General features: G+C 31.5%; 2 protein-coding genes across 3 annotated transcripts; one reads left to right on the plus strand and one right to left on the minus strand.

Moving 5' to 3' along the window:
- Nucleotides 1-510: 510 nt before the first annotated feature.
- On the plus strand, nucleotides 511-8,209 carry LOC111629335 (patched domain-containing protein 3-like). Its single transcript, XM_023373225.1, has 3 exons — nucleotides 511-1,486; nucleotides 4,382-4,702; nucleotides 6,846-8,209. The coding sequence occupies exons 1-3, from the start codon at nucleotides 511-513 to the stop codon at nucleotides 8,207-8,209; spliced, it is 2,661 nt and encodes an 886-aa protein (XP_023228993.1).
- Nucleotides 8,210-12,177: 3,968 nt separating this feature from the next.
- Nucleotides 12,178-14,442, minus strand: LOC111629350 (nuclear receptor subfamily 2 group C member 1-A-like). Of its 2 annotated transcripts, XM_023373242.1 has the most exons (7): nucleotides 14,329-14,442; nucleotides 13,993-14,133; nucleotides 13,172-13,485; nucleotides 12,965-13,081; nucleotides 12,805-12,893; nucleotides 12,660-12,723; nucleotides 12,178-12,571 (listed from the first exon to the last, which is right to left on the minus strand). In XM_023373242.1, exons 2-7 carry the CDS (start codon nucleotides 14,024-14,026, stop codon nucleotides 12,557-12,559), a joined length of 633 nt encoding a protein of 210 aa, XP_023229010.1. In that variant the 5' UTR covers nucleotides 14,027-14,133; nucleotides 14,329-14,442; the 3' UTR covers nucleotides 12,178-12,556. The 2 variants fall into 2 exon arrangements, with proteins under 2 accessions (XP_023229010.1, XP_023229009.1); XM_023373241.1 differs by having other exon boundaries at nucleotides 12,182-12,571; nucleotides 12,660-12,893; nucleotides 14,329-14,433.
- Nucleotides 14,443-21,552: the final 7,110 nt, after the last annotated feature.

Below are 21,552 nucleotides of genomic sequence, written 5' to 3' on the forward strand. Positions count from 1 at the left end.
GAATTTGTATATATTACTTTATTTTTACTTTTGAAAATAAATAGTTAGTGTCTTTACACTTTGGCTATGATAGAAATAGGCCTATACACGTATATTTAATGTATAATACAGCATAAAATTATTGTTAAAAATTTTCGTTAGAGCTGTGATAAGAATTATAAATATCTCTGTGGAATTTAATTAAGCTTATGATTTTCGTGCTGTTTTTATCCATCTTTCTGAACACATAATTCGATATATTTATACCATTTAGATACGATATTTAAATATTCTTAACCTATCGATATTCCTTAGTAAAACTCCAGTTATATTGTAAATAAATGAATAAATATTAATTAATATTAAATATAATTTGTCGATATTAGTTTAAATGCAATTAATTAAATTAGAAGAAAATTTATTTCTATATTTTCTAGCGAGATACTTAGATATACACCTCAATAAAATTAATTTAAAATAAGTATTACTATATTGGCTTACCGATTTTTATATATTTTACAGGTAAGAAATATGATGATTGGAATTGCTTACCATTATCTTTCTCAAGCATTTCAAAAACACGGAATAAATATTTCACGAAATACTTCGTGGTATATAACGGTACCCATTTTCGTGACACTGATATTAGCAACGGGACTTCAAAATTTCCATCACGATCTAGACGAAGACTCCATAGTTCCAACCGGAGGAATTATCGACAAGTACAAATCACGATTGATGCAATTGTTTCCCACTAATTTTAAACGTAATTTCGACCCGGCAAGAGTATTACGGAACATTCATTACGGAACTGTCATTGTCCAAGCTTTTGACGGAGGATCGGTTCTTCGAGAATTTATCTTTCGAGAAATCGTAAGTTTGGATCGAGAAATTCAAAACTTTGTTATTAACGAGGAAGGTTGGAAATACAAAGATATATGCGCGAAGAATGAAGGAAAATGTTACGTGAATAAAATACTTCTGCTAGAAAACAAACTTAAAGAATTCAAAAGTGATACATTCCGCTTGAAATACCCCAATGGCAATATTAGCAGAAATTACGACGTTTTAACTTTGGGTGGTGTAGAATTGAACGAAGAAGGTTACGTATTATCTGCCAAGTCTGTTAAATTGTTCTATTTTTTATACGATTCGAATAAATTAGCAGAAGAAATAGCCATAAAGTGGGAGAATCGATTCGTGGACACGTTGAATAAACTGAACTTTTCTTATATTAAAATTAATAAAGACGTGTCTCATTCCAGGGACGAATCGAAAAAGCAACTTTTTCTGGCTACCCTTAAATATATCCCGAGTTCTCTTGTATTAATGATGACATTTACCATTGTAAGCTGTTTAACACCAGATTTTCTGCGAAGTAAACCTTGGACCGGAATCATGTCCTCGGTATCCACTGGGATGAGCATAATTTCGGGATTTGGTTTATTACAGTATGCGGGTATTGGAGTGTCTCCTATGGAAACAATGGTTCCGTTTCTGATTTTAGGTAAGTCGTTTTGTATATTTAATCAATTAATATTATGTTAAACCTTATCGCGTGCAAAGCCCGAAAACGGTCATTGATCAAAAAACACTACAAGTTTAGTTTTGAAAGTTTTATAACTGTTAAAGTATGAAATTCAATTATTTTGTCGTTAATTGTTTTGCCATGTCTAAACCTAGGTTTTGATAATAAAGACTATTTAAATTAGTGTAACCATCAATGCCTAACAAGTAAATCAGCTGTTATATTACTTCATTGAATTCTGAGTCAAGAATTCTGAAAAAATAATAATAATTAAATTAAAAAGTCCTGTGTAGTAGCCTGATTCTGCTTAATATTGACGATACTAATCTTTTTTATAAAACAATTATTGATTAAAATTCTGTGAATTTTAATCAATAAAATTCTGTGATTAAAATTGATTAAATTTTTCCATTAAAATACAATAAAAAACCTATTTAAAATACGAAAAAAAACAAGAATACGACCTAAAATGGGTCAATTTAAATTATGGAATAATCCGAAAAAACTTCGACTTTATTTATGAAATTTAAAATAATATTTTTAAAGAAAAGTGGTGAAAATAAATTACGAATAATTCATACTTATCTAACTATTGCCTCTGACTGGAGTGTAATAGTTATTCTTCTATTTCTTTTTATTGTAGTTCACTTGAACTAATTTTTCTTTATTGTTGTGACTGTGTGTTTATAAACATTATCAGAAACTAGGTTAAAATATAATAAGGTTGAATATGACTCTATTTCCTTATGTCATCGATTATAATTCTATTTATGTTCTTGTTAAGTTATATACGAGAAAAGTTTGCTATTTAGGTTTCAGACTGGAAATATAGTTACGAAAGTCAATATCTTTGTGTTTTTTCCGCATTCGATGGCTGTTATATCGAGTTATTTCCCAACTTTTCAGGATTACTTTTAATCGCTGTCGTTTTATTTTGCGCTTTTAACTTTATTGTGAAACAGATAAGACTGCAGACAAAGATTACAACCGTATCGTATTGTTTATATATTGTATGGCGGTATTGTATCGTATGTTTTAAGTTTAAATTTAAGTGTGGTATAATTACCTGCGCCTCTTACCTTTCGTATCAGGTTTAAATGATTATAAATTTACGTTTTCGATAAGATCGATAGTCGATTGCGTGAAACAATAGTAATTCTGTTATCCATTAGTAGTAATTAAATTCGTAAAATGTCAAGAAATCGTATTATTTAGGCAACCGAATTACGATCTTTTCCAGATTAATTGGATTTATTAAGTGTAATCCCTTGTTTTATATCTCTGCTCGAATGTAAATCTAAACGGTTATACTACAAATGTGAATTTTTCTAACAATACAATTAGAAATCTACCATAAAAATGTTTTTTCCCTTAAAATGCATTAAAATATGCTCGAAATTTTGTTACAATTTATTACTTTTAAGTCTAGATATACTGTACATTTCTAAATTGGAATTTTGTACAAATTTTGATTCATAATTTAAATACAGTTCTATAAATCTTCCAGCATTTTATGAATATAATGTACAGCATTTTTTATTTTAAAATTTATTTTAATGAATTTAATAGCAGATTTTTCTCATTCGTGTATTAAATTTGCGTGATTTATTTATCAGATAATATTTTATTTTTAGTTTAAAAATTAACTATATCGTTGATAATAAATGAGGAAAAACTTGTTTTCGGTTAAGTTAATTATCTTTTTGTTCAGCAATACATGAATATAATTTACAGGTCATTTAAAAATATCGCGGATTACAGAAACTCTAGGAGCTTTACTTTCATTTCTTTTTTTCTTTAAATAATTTATTAGAATACAATCTGAAATGCTTATAAGTTGAATAAACATAAACATCATAAAATAAACATAAACATCTCGTACCTTTAGCGATACGAGGAAATAAGTCTAATCAGGGAAATACAGTAAAAAAGTTATAAAATTCGGCATTACACTGAGATGTATGGCCTTCGTAGCAGTGACATTTTCATNTAAACATCATAAAATAAACATAAACATCTCGTACCTTTAGCGATACGAGGAAATAAGTCTAATCAGGGAAATACAGTAAAAAAGTTATAAAATTCGGCATTACACTGAGATGTATGGCCTTCGTAGCAGTGACATTTTCATTGTATAGGCCTATCATTTTATACTATGGCCAATATGACTTTTCCGGTAAATTTTTTTTTTAACTGCGACCTTCAATTGTATGTATATACCGCATATTTTCGTGTCTATATTTGTATATATCTTTTTATAAGTTGCAATGGCATTGTTATTGAACGTGTTACTTTCAATTTAGGTAAGTAATTTATAAATATAGCAATAAAAAACTGAGTGCGAGTGTACTTATTTTCGCGAAAAAAACAGCATTAACCTTGATGTTTTCAGTACACCTGACCTGATTATTCTATTCATATCGAACCTTTAAATTAAAAATCTGTATTTAACTTTAATTTACACACCTACAACACATATAAACTGTTTTATATATTGCTTCTCCTATTTAATGATTTAAACCTCTACGTATATTAGATGAAAGGGGTAAATATTAAATTACATTAATCATTCGTTTGACTCTTTACACAAAAATATCATTTACAATATAATAAAATACATTAAATTTCTCTCTTATCTGAAGATAAATAGCCACTTTATAGGGAAAAAAGACTAAAAGAAGTTAAAATATTATTACGTACAGTACTTGACTATTCAACATATCAGAATTTGATACATAACGATACATTCATCATTCGAGTATTATTTATAATTATGTTCTAATTATAAAATTATTATGTTTTACAGTTCGACCATTAATAATTTGTAGAAAATAGATTTACGTATATATTCATTTGTATTCAAATTAATTTTAGGTATTGGTATGGACGATACATTTGTCATACTAAAAGCGTGGATGAAAACCGATCCCACGAAATCTGTGCAAGAAAGAATGGCCGAAACGTTCTCGGAATCGGGCGTATCTATCACCATTACTTCTCTTACCAACATTGCTTCCTTTTCTGCGGGAATATTTATCGCTACTATTCCTATGTATGAAAAATTTTGCATGTTTATGGCGGTGTGTTTGATCTTCGATTATGTTTATCAAATTACCTTCGTTGCAGCCATTCTAGTTCTTTGCGGAAGAGCGGAACAATATCGTTTACATTCCTTGATATTCATAAAATTTCCAGGTAAGATATACATCAATGAGTTTTTAAGGTACATGTAACATGTAGAACGTTTATTTACTCAGATCTATTATCAAATTTAACATATTTATAGCTATTTAATATTTAAAAATATCAAATTTTAAATTACACATTCTATCGAAACATTGATTAGTATGCTTTATTGGCATTTCCAAAATTTAATTATCAAATTAATAAACACCAGCTGGAACTTTAGAACACCAAGCTCCAGAACGATGATAAACTTATCTTTCTTGAAAGCTTAAATACTTTATGAGAAAATATACAGAAATCTTACAATTCTTAAAGACGATGCATTGCTCAAACAGGTGCACAACACGATAACACCAAATAAACTAACGAATGAAATATCTTCATACAGGCATTAACAGTATATGGTTACAATTAAATGGATTAACAAAGACTCATAGTCCAGGTTGCATTTTTACTTCTTTTTAATGAAGTATATTTTTGTTAAAAAAATAATGCAAAAGACTAAAATGGAAGATTCAAATAAACGTGTTCAGAAATTATATCCAACATCTGGTTATTAAATTATTCTTTTAATTAAGAACTGCACCATCTGCGTACACTAACACGTAAATTTCCTTATTCTCAGAAATGTGCTAAATAATTTATCGATCACAGACACTAAATACATTGGACGAGAATTATCTACATCATCGACATTCTCTTTCGACAGATAGGCATTTTGTTGAGTATATTTGCAGTTCTTTCACTTTTACTAAATAGTCCCGAAACAAAATTTCCATAGAATAAACAAAAATATTACAATTTGCTATAAATTATGCCTAGTTGGGTTACTGCTTTAACTGAATTTCAAATGATCGAGACTTAATTTATCAATATAAATTTCAATAAGTAACAAGTTTGACAATACATCAAATGAATCAGCGACATTAATATCCAGTTTCGAAACTTTACGCTTTACGGAATTTCAAAATTCTTTAACCATTAATTGATACACAAATAAGTCAAAACTGATTGTGCGATCAGAACCCGACACCGACATGACGTAGAAATGAGTAATTTCTTTCAAAACAAATGGTGTGGAACCGAAACTAAATCAAAGTGACACAAAGTTAAACTTCTCACTTTTATCACCGGGAAGTAAGCCTATAATTATTTCAAATTAATAGATGGTAGTTAACACAAGTCTCGTATAACAATTTACTTGAATGAAATGTCGATTCCAACTTATTAACTTCATAAAATTTGTCAAAGAAGATTGATGTTCCGGCTCTTTCATTCGAATATTAAAATCAACACCTATCGTAAGTGTTGATTTTAATACCCGAATGAAACAGATACCATAATCACTACGAAAAACACATTTACTACATGTAAAATATTAATTAGAAAATCATCATTAACCTAAATTAGTGTTCCCATAACTAACTATAAATTCTTTTTTATCAAGACTAATGATTCCTAAGCTTATTTTTCCCACGGACCCCTTCTCATTGGAAAAATTTAACCATGAATCCCGAGTGAAATAGCTCTACACAACTACATAATAGCAAAATTACAAATTTAACTTTGATGTCTTGAATGGTGAATGATGACGTAAAAATTAAATATAAATAACACATTTAGATATTTAAAGTAATATTTATTGAAAATGGGTCACAATCATTTAACATTATATTAAACTTTTCTCAGACTCCCTTAACGTAGGCACCCCCGAATTAATTTTAAATTGCCACTGACCACCAGCGGTTCAAAGGACCCTAGGGGTTCGTAGGAACCCCTTTGAAAAACATTAATAAAGACCAATTATTATACCTCCATTAGATGCTCTATGTAAACTGTTATACAAAGAATTTTAAACCTTCTATTGTTTCGTTAATTATATTCCCGAATTCTGAAACATCAATTATATTATAAAGTAGTATTTTTATCGATAGACTTCGTTAATCGGATTAAACTCTCCAGAGGAGAAACATTATTTTAAACCTCTTCCGTAACACATTGTTCAATACACTTCAATTTAAAACACCAATATTTTCGGTTTAAGTAAATAATCAAAATTTTTGAATATTATCTACTTTATATTATATCAGGTAAGGCTTATTATTTTTCAAAATAAATTATAAATCATTAATTTCATTTTTTTTAATTTCAGAAAACGAAACTTTATTACAGAGAATTTTCTGTTTCGTACGTCCAGAAGATTCGAAGAACGAAAAGGACAACAAACCCATAGTCACTCTCACAAAATTTGTCGACATTTTTAACAAAGTGATGAAGAAAAGGTTGACAGCAATCGTTGTTTTGTTAGTGTATTTTATTTATTTGGGAATTTCGATATGGGGATTAACAAAATTTTCTTACGAACAAGAATTAGACATGAATTTAGTTCACGGCACTTATCGATATTATTATCATAAAACGAATGAAAAGTATTACAATCAATACAAGTACAGATTACAATTGTACATCACAGAGGAATTAGATTATTCAAATCCCATTACTCAACGAAATGTGGAAGATATGTTACAAACTCTCGAATCGGATCCTCTAATCGCTGGATCTTTGACCGAATCCTGGTTCAGAAGCTATTTACAGTTTATTTCGGACAACAGAATTAATTCTTTTATCAACGGATATAATCTTACAAACTCGGAAGATTTCATTTTCGTACTTCGGAAATTATTCTTACGCATTCCAGAAGCGAAAAGATTCGGACACGACATCTCTTTCAACGCCAACTTCACGAAAATCGTTTCTAGTCGTTTCTTCTTTCAAACAAACATTACGAAGAACGGAAGCGATTTTTACAATCAATTTAATAATTTTAGAGAAAAGTTGAATTCTTTTCCCTTCTCCACTGTCGTGTATCATCCATTGTTTTACCATTTCGATATTCTCGACGCCATACCTACAACTACCATTCAGACTTTATGCATTGTGTTGTTCACCGTTTTTATTATATCCTGCACCATGCTACCAAATGTCATTTGTATCGTTTGTGTATTGTTCAGCATAATTTCGGTAGGAGCCGGTGTTATGGGTTTCATGTTCCTTTTAATTGTTGGGCTTAATATCACTTCTGTGTCTGTTCTGATTGTTGTTATCGGGTATTCTGTCGATTACGCCGCACACGTTTCCTGCGCGTATATATCTGCCGCAGAGAATTGCCCGGATAAACGTTTGGAGAATGCAATAAGTATGACGGCAACTCCCATTGTACAAGGTAGTATGACTACGATACTCGCAATTATAGCGGCGTTAAACGTTTCGGAAAAAGAAACACTGTTGTCCATTAAAATTATCATCTTAGCCTGTATAATCGCAGGTATTCATGGGATAGCGTTTGTTCCCATAATTATCTCGTTGATCGATAGAATTTTTCAAAAGTACCATTATTTAAGAAGCAAATGGAAGAGTTCAAAGACCAACGCTAAGGAGACAGAGAGGAACACGAACACATCCACGACACAAAGTACAGGAATTAATATTATCTACGTGACTGACAGTACTTTGTAAGTGTTGGAAAAAATTGTAAATGTAAAACCTTTAGTATCTTTTATATTGGTTTTGCTATAAAAGTATTGTCGAGTGTCAAACATAAAATGTTTTTCAGATAATAACTTTTAGTATAGTCATCATATTCTGTATCATTTGTATACAAGAAGAATATTACTTTATACATAAAAATATAAGATACTATCCGTCCATAAACTTAGTAATTTTGTATGTGGGCAGCTGCAATTTTTCCTATTATATTGAACCATGTAATAAAAAAGACCCGAATAGGATTAATTAAAACACCAATAATGAAACTTGGATATTAGTTCTCCGAGCAAATGGAATCGAATGTGAAATACAATAAATTACGATATTATTTTTACTTCCTCACCCATCATATATAACAGAGGAGAGTGTGACGATCGGTCAAAAAATAACCCTTCTGGATATTTTTATATTTTAGTATCCAGACCTTAAAACGTCGAGAAATGCAATAAATTTGGGTGTCTTCTTTCTGCATGGATGTTAGTATCCGTTTATGTATATGTTTCGAAAAATCCTGAAATTTTGCAGGAAGGTTTGTGTATTTAAGGACTGATGCTATTAAATTTTGGTGTTTAAAGCTCGAGGGGTAGGAAGATAAAGGGGAGTGGTGTGTGATATCTCAAGTGGGATCCGACATTATAAAGCTCGTCTGTACATTTAGAATTAGTCCTTTACCATTTTAACATAATTAATAATATGAAAAATTGTTTGAATAAAATATCATAACAGATAAAGCCACCACAATTTTAATTTTTCTTGCCAGGAAGGTTACGTAACTCGTTGTGAGTTTTATTATACTGTAGGTGTTTTCCGATTCGTGGTTATATTGCCTTCTATGGCGCAAGAATAATGATTGTACGTGCTCAATAAGTGTTCAAGTAATTATTATGGAATGTATATATGTCGTTATTGTATTGTTTATTACTTATAACCGAATAACTCTTTTATTTCTGTGTGTGAAGTTGTGTGTATCATTAGTACTTTTAAACAGACATCACTCGCTTTTTCTTCTATATTATGATTAAAATAATTATAAATAATGCAAGTGATAATAACGGAAATGATTTAACACAATTTTTATGAAAGAGTCGCTACCTGTGCTCAAATAGATTATATGTATATAATTCTTTAGACAATTGAAATGTAAATAAAATCAAAAACAATCGTGTAAATTTGTAAATTTTTCATTAAATATTTGTAAAATAAAAATAAAATCGATTTAAAATATAAGGAAATTTCAATCATATATTATAAAAAATAGCATGTTTAATTTAATGACCGTAAACATGACGTCAACATTTATTTAGTCATTTTATTATTTTGTTATAGAACACAACTCTTAAATTAATTTTACTTTAGAAAGTTTATTTATTTTTATGAAAATGCTTTATATTTTTTAATGCTTATTAATTTTGGTAGCTAGCTATGAATTTTAGCAGTTATTGCTTGCTGTTAGACATCGTTGTTATCGAATAATTACACGTCTTGTAAGGATAAAAAATATTTCAACGAGTGAGGACCACTCGAGAGGCTTAATTACGGATCCGATATCGTAGGAAACGGGTGGTCGATGTCTTCTTTAGAGGAAGAGAGTAGTCGTTCAAAGTGGCGAGAGAAATTGATCAGCGTGGGGTGGAGAGGTACTGGACATGGCACTAAGATATGAAGAATGTGGGGTGAAGGGGCAAGGAGATGCCCTCCACCTTGCACTCTGCACATCTCGGAGCCATGACATTTCGAAGGTGTTCTGTGTGGTGGACCCATGGATCTTCATTCATACAGTTACTTGTAGCGAGTCCGAAGCGGCAGACGGTTCGATGACACTCGAAAGGTGGACCGAGAGTTCGGTGAACCAAAACAGCTGTCACACTTAGGGTAGAAGAGCTCCGAGAGAAACGTGTCGAGTACCTGAGTATTTTAAGGTTCGCATTTAGAGTTGCGTAGTCCGATTGGTCCGGTAAATCTCTTCTCAATTCTCCATTGATCCTTTTCTTGTTGCAAGTTCTACTCGTAACCGAATCGTCAGAGAAAACGTCGTATTCCCGGATTCAACAGATTTTAACATTCTAACGTGGGTGTTCGAACCTTACTGGGGACTTCAAAAACAGCATGGAAATTAAAGAAAAAGTACTATTTATAATTTTCAGTGAAAATAATATGTTTTTCATTAACTAAACTTTATCAAGCGCTGACAAAAATCAATGGCGTCGTTTGGTTCAGATCGTAAAAAATAACGGATAACCAAAATGTATATACAGCGATTGAGGAAAGTTCATTTTTGGTTAATCCTCACTTTAAATAGAGTTTAATTGCTCAGAAATTTTAAATAGAACTGAATTTCTCCCTAGTAATTTGAATTTTTACTTTTCCGGCTGTTATATACGTTACTATATAACATAGGGAAAGTATGGGATCGGTCAAAACATAACCCCCAAAATTTTTACATTTTTGGACTCGGGAGATCTCGAAACATCGAGAAATACAGAAAACACCCCCGAATTTTTCTGCATGTATCGATGTTTGTGTGTATGGAGGACACGTTTCTGTTCACCCTTTACGAAGCTTAACTCCCGTTCTTTTTGTCGAAAAATTTTGAAATCTTGCAGGAAGGTTTGTGTGTTAGGGAGATTTGATGCTGTTAAACTTTAATGATTAACGATCGAGGGTTGGAGAGATGGGAATGATTTTTATATCTTGTAGGGTCCGACTAAATAACGATTTTACTCATTATTGGCATTTATAATGTTTTTATAAAACCGTAAGGATGTTAGCATATAAAGAATGCCTTATTCCAAAATTATAATTTCCATTATCTCCACTAAAATAAGAAAATCTTTTCCAATCTAATTGCAAATTGTTCATGACAAATACTACACTTTACTTCTTGTGGATTAACAGTTGCCGCCAACCATTCGTAATATTTTTCCCAATTTTTGTTATACGAACATAATCGCTTGGACATATTTCTTGTCGGTTCCATAATTTATTTATGGGTGATAACAGCACTTACTTTTTGCGTTCATCACATCTCATTATGTGTATAACGATAAACGATTTAACAAAACAAGTACCAAACTAAAAAAGTGAGTATAGTCAGGCATACTATATATTTTAGAACGAACGAAACAAATGCAAACAAGGCACATTTAACACGTAGACCAGAGTTGTCAGATGTCTTTAGCTTTTGTAGCCAAATAATTTCAAAAAAAATAGTCCAAAAGTAGCCAACTTTTCAAATTACAACGCGAAATGTCATCATTCAGCAGCAAGACATTTTTAGTTTTGGAATAAATGCGAGATAGCCGGGGGTGCAGGGTCTGTTCCCGAAATTCCACTTACTCGGCGCGGGCTGGGAAAACCCGTTTTCGATGTCGAGGATGGCTTTAGGAAGGTTTTTTAAATCGTGTGGAGAGGTGCGAGTAAGTCGATAGGTGTCCGCTTTCCGAATAATTAGGCAGTGTTTTAACAAAACAACAAATTTAATATCAACCTAAAACTAGAATACTTAAGGTTACAAAGTTATGACTAAATATGGCAATATCGTGTTGTAAGTTACAAAGATCTATTCGCGACAAAATTATAAAAACGTCTGGGTGTTATAAAAATCGAATGTTTCGACAAATTTATTACCTCTTTCTATCCGGTATGACTACTCATTCTACCTCATAAATTTGATAACAGCTGTCAAAAAAAACGGAATTATTGTAATTGCTGGAGGTGACAAAGGTCAAAATTTCTAGTGAGACCTTAGTAATAATTGTTTAACTTGGAGATATATTCGATCGGTCTAATCTATTACGAAATCGGGAGAAATAGAATGTGTGCGGGTTTTCCAAGTTGGTTAATTTTGACCTTTTATTCTCCCTAGAATCGGACTATAATATTTTAATTAAGGGATTAACTTAATTGCTTTCCTCTTCAGATTCTCACATAAAGCACATTTTTGAGTTTAAAAAAATGTCAAAATGGACAAGGATAGGAAAGCTGATTAAAAGACTTTCCTTTCCGCAATCCTAGGTACATACGATTGTTATATAATTCAAACAAAATACTCAATAAATTGAAAAAAGCGCACCAAACATTTATATATTTTATATAATCAATCTTCTTGTTTATACAATAAAAGTTAACATCACATCACAGAGAAAATGTAAGATTATTATTACAAAAATGTTTTTTGCATTATTAAGATATCATCAACCCAAATATAAACTTTTACAAATGATTTCACGTGACATTTGTTCCCAATTTCTTTATTCCATTTTATACACTTCTTTCAATACATTTGGCAATTTCTTGTAAATATCTCGGACACGGCGTTTATGGAATTTCACCCTGAAATAAATAAAATTTTGTAACAAAATCGTTAGTAGACTAAAACTAAAAAAAAAAAAAAATAAGTAATAAATGTATATATGCAAACCATTATTATATATCTATCTCTTTCCGTTTCACTCGGGGGACGTTCTTGACATACTTCGAGAAATCTACGTAAAAGATTCAAATCATCCATCAGTATATCTTGATAGATTTTAATCGGACACTTGTAAGGATCGATGTAACTATACCGCGTTTTCAATACGTCGTGAGCGTGGATTGACTTACAAATTCCTACCATACGCGCTCCTCTCGCAGCAAAATCGAATATTGCAGTTTCCTTAAGTAAAATCATAAATTAAATAATTGAAGACATAACAGTACATACAAAATTTCAATTGTAGGACATACTTCATTTGTTGTTATCATATTGTTCCGTAAATAGTATCCAAACAAAAACAAATAGGTTAACATATTTCCTGTAACGTACGTTTCGGCCATCTCTACATATCCTTTCAAATCAGGATTCTACACGAAATAACATTAAAAAGCAACTTATTATTATATCGTATTTTTAATAGGAAAAAATATATATAGAATAGAAAGCATAATGCATACTTCAACGATCACATTTAGAGGATAGTCATAAGCTGTACATTTGGACAAAAGAGGAATTTTCTCTTTCATAAACCATGTATTACCATCATTGTTGGCGTATCGTATCGGTTTTAATCCGCTGGCATATAATTTTTCCAGTCTACAAAATGTACATCCTTCGTGTGTCAAGCCTAATATTATTTTACACGTATGAGTTTCTCTGTGTACAATGGAATTTATAAAAAAATTCGTACAAGATCTGCAAGCGTAAGCTCCGTAAGTATCAGACCACGCTTCGTGTCCACATCCTACACAGCGTGGTATAGCGTTGTTGCCTGAAAATAGAAGAAACAGATTTTATTTGATAAGTTATAAGCAGAAAACTATGGATACATTCAAACTTCTTTAAGTCGAATTTTACTTTTTTAGAGATTCAATGCATTCTGTGTTTCCGTAGATTTGTTAACAGATTATATTTCACTAATTGCAAATTCACAAGCCGGGATGTATTTGTCTAATTTCATGCGCTTCCTTTTACAATTTTAAACAGTTAGATCATATTAAAACAATATCGAAGATTACTAGACTGCGAGTCATTAAATTTAAAACTGTAACTACTCCTAATGGTAAAATGACAAATATTACACCCTTCTTAACGCTTTAAAACCATTTGTGATTTCACAAAAGCTGAGACAATAAATTTGATTGTCCAATAACTTTTTCTCTTTCGGAAATACAGTATATATCGATAGTGTATAAATTTCACTCTTTATAACTAATTATAATAGCGATAGCATGGAAACGAATTAAATTTAAATGTTACGTGATTAATTAAGAAATACCTCTAACTTCCTGTATTTCTTCACTGTCACTCATGTTCCTAATTTCCTAAAAATCTTTCAAATCCAAAAGCACGTGACTAGAAGTCCACAATGCTCTCGAATTCTTCTTATCGGTCGATTTCAGCTTCCTCATTTGCATAACTATACGTTAATTAACATAAATCTAATTCTTATTCCTTAAAGTTTTAAATATCACTTTTTCATTATATCTTATTAAAAGTTATAATAATATAATATGCTAATTAAAATAATGTTTCGAAAAAATTTACGAAAATATTTGGTTATTTAATATTAAGATAATATAGTATCTTCTTAATAATTCGTATATTTTCTTACGCAAAAAGATCGAAACACGACACCTCTTTCGATGCCAACTTTAAGAAAATCTAATGAATCTTTAAGCACCAAATGTTTGGCTCCGTGGAGGACATCTTACACTATTGATGTTCGATCAATCACACAGAAGTGGGTAGACACAGGTTTATTACGACGATGGTATGCATGCATAGCCATAGAGCCAAAGACTTGATGGACATAAATTCATATTGTAATATAAAGATAAAAAGCAAATCACCACTTCAAATAAGTCATTTATAGTTGTTTCTTCTGTGAAACGTCGTAAAACTCACTTCCGTTCATTGTAATCATCTTCATATTTTCATAGAAAACATCAATTCATTTCTACTCTCACTGTCTCGTATCATACATTTTTTACTTTTTCAAAAGTTTTATTATTTTAGAAACAAGTGGAAATGTTTAAAGACCAGTTCTAATCATAAAGTGGAATACAAACAGCATTACACGGAAGCAAAAGCAGCCAGTCTGTCAATTACGCTTGCCAGGACGTAAACTGTTTGAAGTAAAAATATATCAACGCTCATAGGTGCATCATTCCACCAAAATATTTCGAACAAAAATATGGCATTCTTTCCGTACAGTTCGAATACGTTATAAAAAAATTGCCGTGTTCATTCAAAAATATATTTTCGTCGTTTCGGCGATAGTAGCATCATTCTATGAGGAAATTAGTAGATCCGACATGTGTCCCCTTTTTTCATTCGTAGTATGCATGTTTTTCGAGATACTTTGGTCTAAAAATTAAAATAGAACACCCTGTATACCGTGTTTTCCCGAAAATAAGACAGTGTCTTATATTAATTTTTGCTCTCAAAGATGGCGCTAGGTCTTATTTTCAGGGGATGTCTTATTTTTCCACGAAGAAGAATTCACATTTATTATTGAACAAAAACTTCCCAACTCGAACTTAGACGAGAGTGACGTACATCCGGTCGTGTCGAACTGAACTTAAATACAACCGAAGTGAAATTTCAAAGTTCCCGAGTGTTCAGGAGGAAGGGAGAGTGGAAAGTTCAGGAGTTGACTTCCCACTCTTTCTTCAACTTAACCTTTCCATAGCGTCGACATCGGGCTCCATGACCAATTAGTGCTTACTGAACCGTAGCACTATGCAAATGTAATGTGGCGTGATTCCCGGCCAACCAATTAGCGATCACCAGCCTAACGTTATGCAAATCCGTGATACCCAAGCCATAGTCTTATGCAAATTATGCCGCGTGGGGATTGTCTGCCGACCAATCAGTGGCTGTACTTTCAAAAAAGCCGACGGCCACTTTCAACCGTCTGTCGATGACCGTTACGAGTAAAAAAAAAAACTTTGCTAGGTCATACTTTCGGGGGGAGGCCTTATATTTAGCAATTTGACAAAACCTCTGCTAGGTCTTATTTTCAGAGGATGTCTTATTTTCGGGGAAACACGGTAGCTGTCTAATAACATCGGTACTAATACAGTACTTTTAGCTTTTTTGTAATTCCGTTGAATCTGGCTAAGTTTTTAATTTCCTGGCTGTCATATATAGCAGAGGAAAAGTATGGCAACCTGTCAAAAAATGACCTCTGAAATTTTTACATCTTTGTACTCGGGGCACATTTAAACGTCGATAAATTCAAAACATCGGGTGAGTTTTCTGTATATACTGATGTTAGTGTGCGGCGGAGCATAATTTTCTTTAGTATGTTTTGTCGAAAAATTTTGAAATTTTGCAGGCAGGTTTGTGTTTTAGGAGATTAATTCTATTAAAATTTGGTGGTTAAAGATCGAGTGGCTTGGGAGACAGTGGGGTCGTGTGCCATATCTCAAGTAGGGTTGTCTTAATAAGGATTTTACTCAATATTAGCATTTACAATTTTGCATAAAACCCATCCCTACCCTTAGAAGCTTTTTGCCATTTCATAATAATTAAAATTAAAATTTTTTTTATAATAAAATATCGTAACAGATGACGCCAGAACACGCAGTTTTAAATGTGCCGGGAAAGTGAAGCAACTCGTTGCTAGATTTTTGCTGTAGGATATCAACATATACTAAAAATGCACTTTAAAGAAAAATTTGAGGAGGTTTTTCCAAATTGAACAAGATAATGCTTCGGCTCTTATTACAAAATCAACTTGGAAATGAATTTCGGCAAAGGGTATGTCATAACATCATGAGAAAGTGGAACAGTTTAATCTTATAGAAAACATTTTATATCTTAGCAATGGACACGCTTGGCACGAAATAACAGATCAGGAAAGAAAAAAAAAACTCTGATTAAAACAATATATTATAAATGAGTAATATTTGGCAATCAATTATTATTTGTGTGGAATTGTCTATCATTTTAGGACAAGTGTATCCTATACAACATGGTTAAAGTCATTTATACCTTTATTTTATTACTGGTTTTTTAATAAATTAATTATTGTATGATATCATAATAAACCAACAATCAATTTCTTTGTGTTGTTTTGTAACGTGCATATTTTTTTTTAAATTAATGCTATTCCATGTGTATCTATCACTTATAGAACAGAGTATATGTATAACTCGGCAAGGCCGAGGTCGTGACGAAACCGAAATTTTAATGTATGGGTTCAGATATTAAAGGTCAAAATTCGTAAAATCTATAGTCTGATCGCAAGTTGCGAGCGGTGTCAATCCAGTTTACATTCGCTATCAATTTACATTGATCTGCGCAACAAATTTGTATTTTGATTATTACGACTGGCATTTTCCAGAAAATACCAAGTATTAAATATTAAATCAACTGAGATTTTCCTCATTTCCTGTAGACGATATTCAACATTTGATTATTTGTTAACACCCCATATTATTGTTACATAACTGCAATTCCAATCAAATACTGTATTCAATAAATCGAAAGAACAAAAGAAACACGTAGAACGTCATCAATTTTATTATATACTATACATAAAAAATTTAGATTAAATAAGCGCGAAAATGTCCGGTTGTTATTACAGAAATGTTTTTAGCATTAATGATTATCCGGATTGAAAACAATTTTAAGTTTTACAAAATATTTTGCCTGCCATTTGTTAGGGATTTATTACATTTTACCACTCCTTCCAATACGTTTAGCAATCAAGCTGTTTGTGGAATAACGTTATAAAAAAATAAAGAAAATATATTGTAACAACTCATTAATAAAAACAACTAATGAATGGATATAGACAAACCATTAATATATAGTTACCTTTTTCCGATTCACTCGGGAGACGTCCTCGATATACATCGAGAAATCTATGTAAAACATTCAAATCCTCCATCAATAAGTCTTGATACTGTTTAATTTGACACTTGTAAGGATCGATATAAGTATACATGGCTTTTAATACGTCGTGAGCGTGGATTGACAAACAAACTCCTGCCATACGCTGTCCTCTTGCAGCAAAATCGAATATTTTCGTTTCCTTAAATGAAATATGAATTTCACAGAGTGATTCTAAATATAAACGAAAATTTTCGGGGTTTATTCTTTGAATAGTTCCAACCATAAAAAGACATAAAAAAACGGTCGAGAATGCATACTCGTAGGCTGTCGAAAATGACACAGCCAACTATAATACTGGGTTCTTTCCTGACCGCATTGTTTGGCGCGCGATTGATTCACAATAACCAGCGGCGGCCGAATTATTGACTGGATGCCACAATCCGGTTCTAATTCGTCAACATTTACAATGAGTCCACGTCTCAAAGATATCGTAACTTTAAAACAATGCTGTTTTGAACACAGGTTCGTATGCACTTTTACGGTGGAAGTTATTCCAAGATTTTGAGTTACGAGTCATACTCGTTCCCTTATCGTACTGTTCTTGAAATAAGACCCAAACCATAACGCACAATTTTTTATAATATCAAAACGGTACATTTCTACTATCGCAATTTCTTCCTTCAAAATAGCATCCTAAATAAAAAAAAAGTAGTTTTATTGCATTGTTTTCTTCGGTTTGAAATGTTTAGTTTGTAAGGAATATAATTCATACTTCAAAAGACATATCACTGTATTCGACAGTTTTGCATTTCTTCAAACTTCTTTCATGTACCACGTTCTACTACTATTCTTTCTTACTAGTATGGGTTTTAATCCACTGGCATATAATCTTTCCAATTTGCAAAATTTACATCCAAGGTGTCTCGTGTTTTGCATTACTTTACACATCGGGGTTAATCTCTCGAAAACACACGATAGGAATAAATTCGTACAAGATCTGCAAGCGTAAGCTCCGTAAACATCACCCCACGCTTCGTGTCCACATCCTACACAGAGTGGTATACTGTTGCTACCTGAAAATAGGAGGAATGGGTTACAATGAATCATTGCAGGTAAGTTATATTTGTCGTGGTTATAATCTGGCTATGGAAGGGCGGCGGATATATCTCTAGCGAGATGGTGCCATTGGGCATTCTGCCACGACATGCTCTAGTCGTTCACGCGAGTCCATGAAAAGCTGGTGAGCTTTTTTATAATCTACAATAAAGTTGTTCTATTGTTAGAAGCTTGGATTGATTGTGTATATAGAAATTATACTGCGCTAATACAGGAACAATATTTAAGACTCTTATTTAAGGTAACAATCTTACTCTGAAAGGCAAAATTGATTGGCAAGCGCTTTGAAAACAGTACAAGTTACTCATTGGCAAATCAAATTATTTGCTACACACGTATATTAATAAAACTAATAAATTTGATTGTAAAAAGTATTCTGTAAATACTGAAATTGCATAACATAACCCTAACTCAAAACTGGGTTCTCTTTGTTCGGTTCTACTTCCGGATTCGTAAATTTCATCCGCGAGAAATTCTGTTCTTGCATTTTTTATTTATTGTAAATAAAACTTCAGACCTCTCTTCTAATTGGACGATGTTATCTCGAAATCGTTATTGGATAAACAATAGATCAGGGGTGCATTGTCAGCATCACGAACACTATCGTGGCGTAACCGGAAAGACGTTTTGATAGGAACAGCATAGAAACTAAAATAAAATTTTACACGAGTAGTTATAATGCACATCTCTTTGCTCTAAATTTCTGTATTTCTTCAGGATCGCTCATGTTTGTAACTTCTTAAAAATCTTTCAATTGAGAGACAAAGCCTCGATGAACTTGAATTCTTATCATTGGATATCACCTTCCATGTTTGCATAACGTTAACGTCAATTGATTTCCTTTTTTAAATATAAAATATTATTTTACTATTATATTTTATGTAAGTTGATAACTTATTAATATAAACGACAATCAGCATTTTTTCAAAGTATAAGTTATAAGAAAATTTGGCTGTTTGATATTAACACAGTATATTAATTTACTCTAATCCTAATATTTCGGCTGCTGATTTGCGACGTATCGTTCGTTAACTGTCAGTAAGTGTTCGTAAATTAAAAGTATTATCTCGTGTGTTGCAAAATATTTAAATAAGGCAACAGTCACGTTTATCGAATTAACCAAAAATAATAAGTTATTCGAAGAATGATCTTAAATCGATTTGTCCCGTAGAAAAGATATTGCAGCGAATAATTTTTTTTTCATTTTTAACGATTATTGTGTAATTAAATATTTTAATTACGTGTCAGAGTAACCTCTAAATGAAAAACTACTCTATTTGAAATTATAAAAAAAATTCTGTGGCTTGAACTCCAAGGAACGTTCAGTTTACGGCACGAAATCTATACCATGACATTGGAACTGCGGATTCAAAATAGCGGCTCCATAGCCTGATCTTGTTTGTAGATCTTGGTTGAAACAACAGATTACAGCCGCCATCTGTTGAGTAAGTTTTGTATATTCGGGAATATATAGGCTATATAACATTATAATATATTTACATATATATATATAGCCTATATTTATATATATATTTACTGCGTTTAATTAGCTAAAGACGTACTGTACAGTACCGTACGTCGATAGCAGCGTAACTTCGAATTCATTAAAACAAAACCAGTTAATTACTTTCATTTATAAATTATTTTTTATATGTCAAAGAAATAAGTTTTTTTAATGTCATTCTGTTTAATAGAATGTCCATTATATAAATTTGGATTAAGAATTATGTTTTAGTCAAATCTACGATAGCGAAAATGAATCTCACTACGTCCTATACGAGTCGAACTGGGTTACTGCACTTGTTATAAACGTTGAAACGAAATAATGGTATTGCGAGTTTAAATCTGTACAACTGCTCTCCAGTTATGCTCAAATCACGAATTCCTTGCTACATTTAATCGAGAAAACAAAACGAATTCGATAGTTATTGAATAAATGACAATTTTCCTTCTGTCAATAGTAGAGCTGGTTATTGGCTGCTTACATCGCGATAACCGCCTACTCTTTCTCTAAGCCAATAAACGTGCAACAAATCATTTAACGAACTAGCCGTTTGGTTGCACTTGGAAACTTCGTTACGGGGAGCTGTTTTATTGGATTATAATTGTCGATCGAGTAATAATTTGTTGGGTCGCCATTTGATAATATTTAATAATATTAAAAAGAAATTTCTAATGCAAAATACTTGCCCTTCCAGTTCCAATGCCACGAAATGACTCGAAGCATTTTTATTCATTAATTAAAGATTTGGATTTTACGTTGTTGAGAGTTAAAAATATTTGATAAATTTAATCGAACTCTTAAGTTAAATTTTACTTAATTGATTTTTTTTGTTATTTAACAGTTGTGTATTGAAAACAGCTTTTTAAAATTTAACATGATTGAAAAATTCCATTTGATATAAAAAAGAATATGTAGATGTTTATCTCGTGTTATCAAAGATGAATTAAAACGAATGCTTTATCAGGCAAAATAAGCATTCTTTTTAGGCCTACTTATATTTGTTGCGTATTTATAACAATCGATAAATATTAATATATCCTACTACAATTATTTATTTATTTAACAGATTTTAAATTATTATGTAAATTAAAGTACAGTACATAAACTCTAGTCCTATACGGCAGGGGTGGCCAACTTTTGTATAAGTAAGAACTACTTTTTGTCTTAAAAATGCGTCGCGATCGTAGGCATAGTCTAACTCGTTGTCGTAGGCATAGTCTAACTGGCGAGGGGAGGTGTGAAATACATACTATGTTAAGATAGGTAAGAAACGCCACAATTTAATTTAAAACACGAAGAAAAGGTACTTACATTTTAAACAGAAGAAAAATTGAAACTCAACGTTGTCACTTTCGGAGACCACTATTTCAT

This window comes from Centruroides sculpturatus, unplaced genomic scaffold (genome assembly GCF_000671375.1).
Source record: "Centruroides sculpturatus isolate CEXI.00-Female unplaced genomic scaffold, Cexi_2.0 scaffold395, whole genome shotgun sequence".
NCBI classification, from domain to species: Eukaryota; Metazoa; Arthropoda; class Arachnida; order Scorpiones; family Buthidae; genus Centruroides; species Centruroides sculpturatus.

Excerpts from the sequence above, each read along its gene's own strand:
- LOC111629335 (XM_023373225.1), top strand. The coding sequence starts at position 511 with ATGATGATTGGAATTGCTTACCATTATCTTTCTCAAGCATTTCAAAAA. Across the intron at positions 1,487-4,381 it reads GGTTCCGTTTCTGATTTTAG|GTATTGGTATGGACGATACA; the intron begins GTAAGTCGTTTT and ends AATTAATTTTAG. Across the intron at positions 4,703-6,845 it reads GATATTCATAAAATTTCCAG|AAAACGAAACTTTATTACAG; the intron begins GTAAGATATACA and ends TTTTAATTTCAG.
- LOC111629350 (XM_023373241.1), bottom strand. The coding sequence starts at position 14,026 with ATGAGTGACAGTGAAGAAATACAGGAAGTTAGAG. Across the intron at positions 13,082-13,171 it reads CTCTAAATGTGATCGTTGAA|AATCCTGATTTGAAAGGATA; the intron begins GTATGCATTATG and ends TATTTCGTGTAG. Across the intron at positions 12,894-12,964 it reads ATATGATAACAACAAATGAA|GAAACTGCAATATTCGATTT; the intron begins GTATGTCCTACA and ends ATTTTACTTAAG.